At 47.7% G+C, this 8,123-nt stretch overlaps 2 protein-coding genes across 2 annotated transcripts; both read right to left on the bottom strand.

Annotated features, from left to right (window-relative positions):
• Positions 1–650: 650 nt before the first annotated feature.
• On the bottom strand, positions 651–5,051 carry BDR25DRAFT_355977 (glycoside hydrolase; the record flags this gene model as incomplete). Its single annotated transcript, XM_033695553.1, has 9 exons — positions 651–746; positions 2,067–2,220; positions 2,308–4,232; positions 4,310–4,327; positions 4,368–4,544; positions 4,576–4,717; positions 4,752–4,862; positions 4,897–4,986; positions 5,011–5,051. 9 exons carry the CDS (start codon positions 5,049–5,051, stop codon positions 651–653), a joined length of 2,754 nt encoding a protein of 917 aa, XP_033546557.1.
• Positions 5,052–5,531: 480 nt separating this feature from the next.
• Positions 5,532–7,796, bottom strand: BDR25DRAFT_304180 (serine/threonine-protein kinase YPK2/YKR2). Its single transcript, XM_033690154.1, has 5 exons — positions 7,703–7,796; positions 7,508–7,651; positions 6,711–7,449; positions 6,242–6,657; positions 5,532–6,186 (listed from the first exon to the last, which is right to left on the bottom strand). Exons 1-5 carry the CDS (start codon positions 7,722–7,724, stop codon positions 5,618–5,620), a joined length of 1,890 nt encoding a protein of 629 aa, XP_033546556.1. The 5' UTR covers positions 7,725–7,796; the 3' UTR covers positions 5,532–5,617.
• Between the last annotated feature and the right edge of the window lie 327 nt (positions 7,797–8,123).

Here is an 8,123-nt window from a genome sequence, read left to right as displayed (position 1 = left end):
CTTATTTAAGAGCCTAAAGAGCAAGCTATATCTAATGTTCTTTAGAAGATTTAATCTAGTGTTGTTGTTAAGGCATTATGTAGATAGGTAGAGTTTAGTAGGGGCTTAGCAAAAGTGGCCGGCTAACCTGTGTAGCCAGCCAACCTGTTAGGTACGTTAATCTTATTTTATATTAGAAGCAAATAAGTTGCATTATAACTATTTTTAGTTACATTAGATATAAAAAGATGTAAAAGATAAAGAAATAAATCACTCTACTCTCTTTTTATAATAAAAACTACACAGGAGTATTATCTTACAGCTAAATAGAAATAGACAAGCAGCGCAACAGTTATAGTAACAATAGACAAGTTGTAAGGCCGAGATAGTGCTTACGTGCGACGGGTATATATACTATTCTGTACGCAATAATTAACTGTTGGTTAATTATTCACACCTTTTTAGTTGTATTAGCGTAGTGGTATAGAGCTCTGTCCTTACATAATAATCAACTAACAGCGGGGTACGGTTAGTGTTCGACCCCCACCTCGGTCAGCTTTAAGCTAGTTTTTAGACTGAAACGTGAGGCGGCCTCTTTTAGCGCTACGTTGTTGCTGCTGGAAGGTCTAGTGTATATGGCTTAGCTGGCGTGGGCCACTAAGCGTTGTTATTTATCCCGCGCCTCTAGGCCGCAGGTGGTCAGCCTCTGGCCGGTAACCGAGACATGCGCATAGGCGCCTCTGAGCTGCGGGTAGGTCATGTGACGCCTGGGACATGCGTCTGCTAAGAAGGGGGATAATGTAAGGCTAAGATGGTGCTCACGTGCGACGGGTATATATACTATTCTGTACGCAATAATTAACTGTTAGTTAATTATTCGCACCTTTTTAGTTGTATTAGCGTAGTGGTACAGAGCTCCGTCCTTACACAAGTTGCGCTACTGTAGCTAGTAGTAAATAAGAATAAAAGAGAAAGAAAACGTAAGTGTATAATAAATTTTAAAAAATAAAAGTATTTATGCTTAGAAAGAGTTGCATAAACTATAAGCTTTAAAGTAAAGCTTAAAGAGAGAAAAGTAGATGTTATAACTGCTAGTTAGGCTAGAGCAACATGCAGGTCACTAATCTTACAGAGGAAGAACATATTAGTGCTAGTAAGAGCACAGCCTGTAACAGTCACGTCACGCGATGCTCTAGAACAAGTATAGCATATACTAGGCATTAGAAGAGTAGTTGCAAGGCTTAGCAGAGTAGTCGCACGTTTAGGTTGCAACTACCCTAAGGAAGTCTACAACTACCCTAGGTAATTGCAGGACTTAGCAGAGTAGTTGCACGCTTAGGTTGCAACCACTTTAACGAAGTCTGCGACTACTCTTAGGTATATAGTCTTAACCTTTAACCTCTAGTAGAAGGTTGTAGTTATTCTTTACTTTAGAATACAGTTCTAGGTATCGCAATATACTTAATATCCTTTCTAACTAGAAGCGTGTGAAGACTATTATTCTATTTATAATAGTATAAACACATTAGTTATCTTACTTCTTTAATACTCTACCTTCTACTCTACTCTCTCTCTACTCTGCAAGGATTGTATAGAGGACTGTACACTCTCTAACACTGCTGTAAGTTAGAGTATAAAGGACAAACTCCTCTCTTCTTCTTTTCCTCTTTTCCCCCTTTAACTACCTAGTTACCGGTAGAAGGCACCTAGCAATAGGAAAGTCGAGGTAAGATATTGTAACAGTAGATTTGTTTAGCAATTCAAGCACATTGTTACACAACTCGCCTTAGGGTACGTTAATAATATAAGAAAATAAAAAGAGTTAATAAAGTGTACTTAATAAAGTAGTTAGTAAGATAAATTTCTACTAATCTAAACTAGCTATTATTTATTTTATAAAATATAAGATAGTAATGTACGTACTAATATAGGCGAAATAGGGTACTAGGCCTTACAGGAAGAACCTGCAATATCCAAGCAACTACAGCGCTAGGGGGGAGACAGCAGAGATCTAGTTTAGTATCGAGGCAGATATAGAAGGTGCTGCGTTCCTCTAGGCTAAGGAGGCATGCATAGAGACTATTTACATGGTAAAAAGCGTTCTTTATGCCAATCATGAAGATGGCCTGAGCGCAATCTCTGATAGAGTCTAACCTTGCGGAACATACATTTTCCAAGTCACTCCTGAAATCTCCTAGGAACACAAAATTAGATGTGTGGTTTTCCGGAAAGACGTTCCAACTTTCAAAGTGTGGATATATGAGCCCTGATCATCAGCGAAATCCCTAAGCTGCTAAAACACCAGCGTCGATATATGCCTACAAATACATTACAAATCCGGCTGGAGGAACTGAAAGAGGAACAACCGCCCTGTCGACACCTTCTACACTAAGTTCTTGCGGTACAATCTGATCTTCTTCCACTGGGGAGGCATAGATACACGTTAGAGTTTCCCCTTTTGGATGCAAGCCACTGTCAATCGTAACATGCGCCTCTGTCCAGGCCTCAGGGTCCGTATTGATTGCGCAAAGAACTTCAGTGTCACTGAATATCCTCGACCACGCTACGACGGACTTCATTCTTCCGCCCAGGATGCGGGGTATATCGAAGTCGGATCCGTTTGTTGAGATCTCGCGAAGATATTGACGACCTCGTCTCAAAACAGTGTGGCGTTGCCTCAACTCGCAGATTTTGGAGACCTCTTCAAAAACTGAGTTGGACTCGTTGAAGAAGTGTCGATCCTTGGATCGGAAGGCACCGAAAGAGCCGCCGAACATAGCTTCGCGAATATACCGATCGTTGCCGCCTCTTCCATCGAACTGCTGCTCGGTGCCATAGTAGATGCACGGGATTCCAAGTGTTGTGAGGTTGAGGGCCAAGGCTGCGAGGGCAAGCTTGTCGCCTTGTGACTCAGAGCAGAACCGAGCCTTATCACTACCGCTACGCCAGACTTGGTCGTGGTCATCGATCATGGTGACGATTTTGTTTCGTGTCCAAGCATTGGAATCCTTCTTGAGATATGCGGCATTTCGAAAGAGGTCAAAGTACTCAGATGGATTCGTATACCCCTTGGGGAGCCGCCAGAGGTTTTCTTGAACATTTCCAATGCCGAGGGCAGCATTCAGACCTGTTGCTTCCACAGTCTCGAACGCGCGGCCGCCAGTTACTTCACCAACGAGAAAGAAGTTTTCCTTTCCGATCGTTGACGAAAATTCATGGAGTGTGGTGCAGAGGTAGCGGGTTGGTCCGTCGCCCATGTGCTTTACGGTATCGATACGATAACCATCTAGATCAGCGTATGCAATCCAGTACTTGTAAGCCTCGCAGAGCGTCTTCAAGGCTGAAGTAGGCGTGAAGTTATCTGGAGCATCTTGACCAAGATTGATATCTTTGAGAGAGAGGAAGTCGCCACAGATATACTCGGGGTAATGGTCCCAGTTCGATATCGAACCTTCGCAGGTGAACGAACCAGGAGCCTGCAACTCGGCGGGCCAGATGGCGCAGCTGTCAGCATCCTTCGGGGGGTTCTTCGGATCAAGCGGTTTAAAGGGAAGAGTGGGATTGTGAGAAGAATCACGGAAGCCTTCAACCTCAAACTTTTGGCCGTTCCATTGACAGTCCGGGCGTTTGTAGGCAAATACATCCCCGCTATGGTTAAGAATTATATCGAGAATTACGTAAATACCGTGAGAATGTGCGTTCGTCACTAGATTCCGGAGATCTTCCTGAGTTCCGAAATGAGGATCGATTTCGAGAAAATTTTGTACGGCGTATCCGTGGTAGGATCCCTCATCATGTGGAACTTGCTTGAAGATAGGTCCAATCCACAGCGCAGTAACACCGAGTCGCTTGAGGTAGCCAAGTTTGCTGTTCACGCCTTTCAGGGTACCACCCTGGAAGACGCCTCCACTCTCTTCCCAGAGCTTCGCGTCACTTGCTAGATTGATTGCATTACCATTATCTGCAGGAGTATAGGCCTTTATTCTTCCCTGCACAGGTTGGTTCTCAAGATCCCGAACACCGTCTTCAAGGGCGTTGGAGAAGCGATCCGGGAGAAGGAAATAGAGTTGCTGATCTTCCCAGGCGGTAGGGGAAGGGTAGTACTTCCCCGAGAGGGTTGGGGCCTTAACAATCAGATCTCGTACTTCGGGGTCACTGATGCTGCGTGGATGACTTGAAGAGGGGCCAAAGGTAGGAATTTGATTTTCGAGCATGCTTGGGCTGTGGAAGAATATGTGAGGATAAGGAATATTCTAGCCGACAGATGCGAATAACGAAGGGTAGTAGGGGATAACGCAAGGCACTTTTTATACATTAATGTTGAATGGACCCTGTCGGCTATCTCACGCTATTGCTTCTTTCGCTTCAGCTCAGCCTTATAACGCCACCATCTCGTCTTCATGCAGATATGAAGAAGGGTAGAATGGTGCGGTTGCATGACCCGAGAACGAGCTGAAAGCTGAGGGTACAGTGATGAAAGACGAGGCGTTATCCCTCCAAACACTGTAACCGTGCGTGGGCTGAATCTCACCATACGCGGTGTTTTGGGGCGGTGACGTTGCACCCTAGTTGACCGCCCTTTTAACGTTTATCGACGCCTAAGCCTTGAGTAAGGCTGGGGGAAACGTGAAGAGCCTTGTTCGCGAAGCTTTTGGAAAGAAAGTGGAGATGAAGCCTCGGGAAGTTGCGTGTTCCGCCAAGACTGCTGAACCTATAGATTTTATCTCGCACCTTTTGCCTTGACATGCAGCCACCAGGGTCGCAAAGTGCACCCATCCGCAGCCTCACTCTCTAGCGTCTCGCCCGTGCCAAATTCCTCCTTTCGCTGAAACGTCGAGAGTGCACCGAAAATCACCACAATGTGTTGTAAGGCCGAGATGGCGCTTACGTGCAACGGATATATATACTATTCTGTACGCAACAATTAACGGTTGGTTGATTATTCGCACCTTTTTGGTTGTATTGGCGCAGTGGTACAGAGATCCGTCCTTACAAGTGTCCCCCTCTCTGCATCCTCGGATGGATGGTGACCTTGATTGGTCGGTCTCCCTGGAGCCTTCGTAGGGAGACATGACGCGTGCGTAGGGACTTAGAAACCTAGGAATGCTATTAACACCAATAGGCCTTGTACAAAGGATATTAGAAAGCTACTAAGCTAGCTAAGGGGGGAAGGTGCAACTAAATACTTAGGGGTGTAGGGGTACAGCAGGGGGCAGGGCAGGGTCGGAGCAGATACGAGGAACCTTCGGATATAAGGTTTGCCATGGAACGATTTAAGCGAATTGTTCAACCGCAGGTCTGCCTTACGCGAGACGCTGGATAGTACGCTAGCGAGCATATACGAGTAGTAGATGTGCTTGTATCTCCTCGTCAGTGAATTCTACCGGACAGAAGGGAGCCGCTCTAGGGTTGGTTTGCCTCCAGCTTAGCAGCGATGGTTAGCCTTGGTATGTGTTGAAAAGATCATGGCTTTTCAGGAGCTCTACTTTTTGACTGCCCTGTGTTGCTCTAAGGAGAGCCTAATTTACCCCACATGGTGTATCACACTTTAGATACAAGAACACGTAGAGAACTAGGACTAGATTATCCGTTCCTAAGGCCAACACTAGTGAAGCCGCACTCCTGTTCCCGTGCAAGTCTATTGCACCGACTCTTCAAAGCTTGGGTCCGTGACGCTGCCGCCGGCATCCCCCAAACCGGCGACTGGGCGGTTATAGCTCCAGTCTGCAAACTGTTGCTGCATGGTCTGTGAGAGCATCGGGCCGGCGACATAAGAGTCGGTCGGGGGCTCTGATGTGAACTCGTCGTTGAAGTTTGCCGTGTCGCGGGCGTCGGTCACGTTAGGCTTGAAGCTCGGCTCATACTTGCGATCCAGCAGCTTTCGCCAGTCGATGCCGTGAAAAAAGTAGTGCGCCTTAATCTCAGCAGCCCCATTGACACCTAGTCTCCGCTTGGGATCGCGATCGAGTAGACGCGCCAAAAGATCGCGCGCAGCTGGTGGGACTAGGCCTGGGTTGTTTTGGTGGAAGTGTAGCGGCTCGTGGAGAATTTTGCGGTACATTTCGTTGGTATTCTCATCGTAGTAGGGAGGAAGTCCGGTTAACATCTCATATAGGAGCACGCCAAGGGTCCACCAGTCAACTGTCTTGTCGTAGCCGCCGTTGAGGAGAAGCTCGGGAGCAAGATACTCTGGAGTACCGCAGAAAGCTAGGCAAACGTTAGCTCAAAGTTACTAAATATGTACTAAAGAAATGAGGCCTACTATTTGTCCTTTCGCCCTCGCCCATATTGAGCTTGCATAAGCCAAAGTCGCAGAGCGCAATGTGCCCAGTATAATCGAGCAATATGTTTTCGGGCTTCAGGTCGCGGTATATGACATTGAATCCGTGCAGGCATTCTAGTGCGCAGAGCAGTTCTGCAGTGTAGAACCTGGCTCTATTTACACTAAAAGTCTGCTCCTTTTGCAGGTGGTAGAAGAGCTCCCCGCCGTTTACAAACGCGAGGACGAAATAGAGCTTCTCCGGTGATTGAAACGAGAACTTGAGGGGCACAATAAATGGGTTGTTAATCTGCGCCAATACTGAACGCTCAGCCAGGGTATGGGCGACTTCAGAGCGTGAGATGATACTAGCCTTGCGGATCGTCTTGAGAGCGTAGATACGACGGGTGTCGCGCTTCCTGGTTAAAGTCATTAAATCAGCAGTAATTCTCACTCGCGACATAGCACTTACTGAACTTGCAAGACCTTCCCAAAGCTACCTCTACCGACAACTTTAAGCAACTCAAAATCGTCAATCGACAACGACTGCTGTCGGGCCTCCACAAACTCTATGCCCACTTCAATCTTGCCGGTTCCGTAGCTGATGTCAAGCCACCCGGTACCAGACTGGCCGAAGGAGTCCTCCTGCTCTTCGCCTTCGTTCTCGTTTTTCCCGGCGTCATTATGAGCCCTCACTTCCTCAAATCTAGGCTTGACAGTAACTGTGCCAAGGAAGATGTCCTCGCTACGACCAACTTTCGGAGCTGCAGTCAGGTTGCGAATGTAAAGCGACAAGAAGAGGTCCGTCGCCCTTGAGACATCAAATTTATACTGCGTATTGTAGCCAGCCCAGACCGGGTTTTCCGGGGTGCCTGAGACGGCATTGATAAAGACTTGCTGCTTGTCGAAGTCGAGGAGGGCGTAAGGCAAGTATTTTGACGAGTAACGGCGGCCGTTGACTGTGGGGGCGTTGTTGATTGTGTTGGTTGAGGAATGCGGCCGTCCTGAAGCGTAGGAGCCTGCTGTCTGCCCCCGCGACTCTGGTCGGTTCGAGGAGTTGTAGTCGCCGCCGGTCGAATGTGAGCTACCGTATCGTGGGACGCTAAAGAGCTTTTCTGAGCCCGGCGGTAGTGAAAAGCCCCTGCCCTGGTGGAGGGTGAGGATAAGAATGCCGGGCTTGGTCGAAGTTTGGGGAGGGTTGACGTTTTCGGCTAGAAATAGCTAGTTAGCGTTTAGGCCGGTTCGCGGTAGACTGCGTGCCCGTCGTACCTATGTTATTCGGCTCCTTTGGGTCATTCGAAATCGAGCCCGAGATGCTCGGCTTGGGCCAAGGAGAGTCTCCAACAGTTGTAGATGTAGACGAGGAGCGAGTAAAGCTGTTGGCGAACGGTGCCAGATGTGTGTCCTTAAGCTCTGCCAATGATCAGTCGAGGAATCTCCAGGCTTGCACAAGCAATAGCGTACTCTTAGTCAGCTTCCACGACATACTAGCGGTGTGAGCAGGTGCCAGGTTAGAGGGGGTGAGGCTGCAGGTGTCGAGGTAAGTCTGGCGTCCAGGGAGAGGGGTAGAGGTTGCTTAACTGAGCGAGTAATGTCTCACGCTTGGTAGCGCAAAATGGGGCGGCTTCCAGTGGCAGGGTAAGAGTCTAGCCGCGGCGCGCCACTGAGGCTTTGCCTAATTAGGACTAGTGCGCGGAATTACTTTGCTCCGCCGCAGCGCGCGCACGTGAGAAGAGCCAGGATCTTAAGCAGCTTTAACTAAACCAACTCTCCTATTACTTTCACCACCTCACCACCACCACCACCACCTAGACAATAGTACGTATAGCCTAATGCCTTTGCTTCTTATTATCTTTCGCTTTGCACTTAAGTCCTACAGCTTTTT

The sequence above is a fragment of the Lindgomyces ingoldianus genome, assembly GCF_010093535.1.
Source record: "Lindgomyces ingoldianus strain ATCC 200398 unplaced genomic scaffold BDR25scaffold_19, whole genome shotgun sequence".
NCBI classification, from domain to species: domain Eukaryota; kingdom Fungi; phylum Ascomycota; class Dothideomycetes; order Pleosporales; family Lindgomycetaceae; genus Lindgomyces; species Lindgomyces ingoldianus.
Note: the sequence above shows the minus strand (reverse complement) of the source record. Positions and strands in the feature narration are given on the sequence as shown.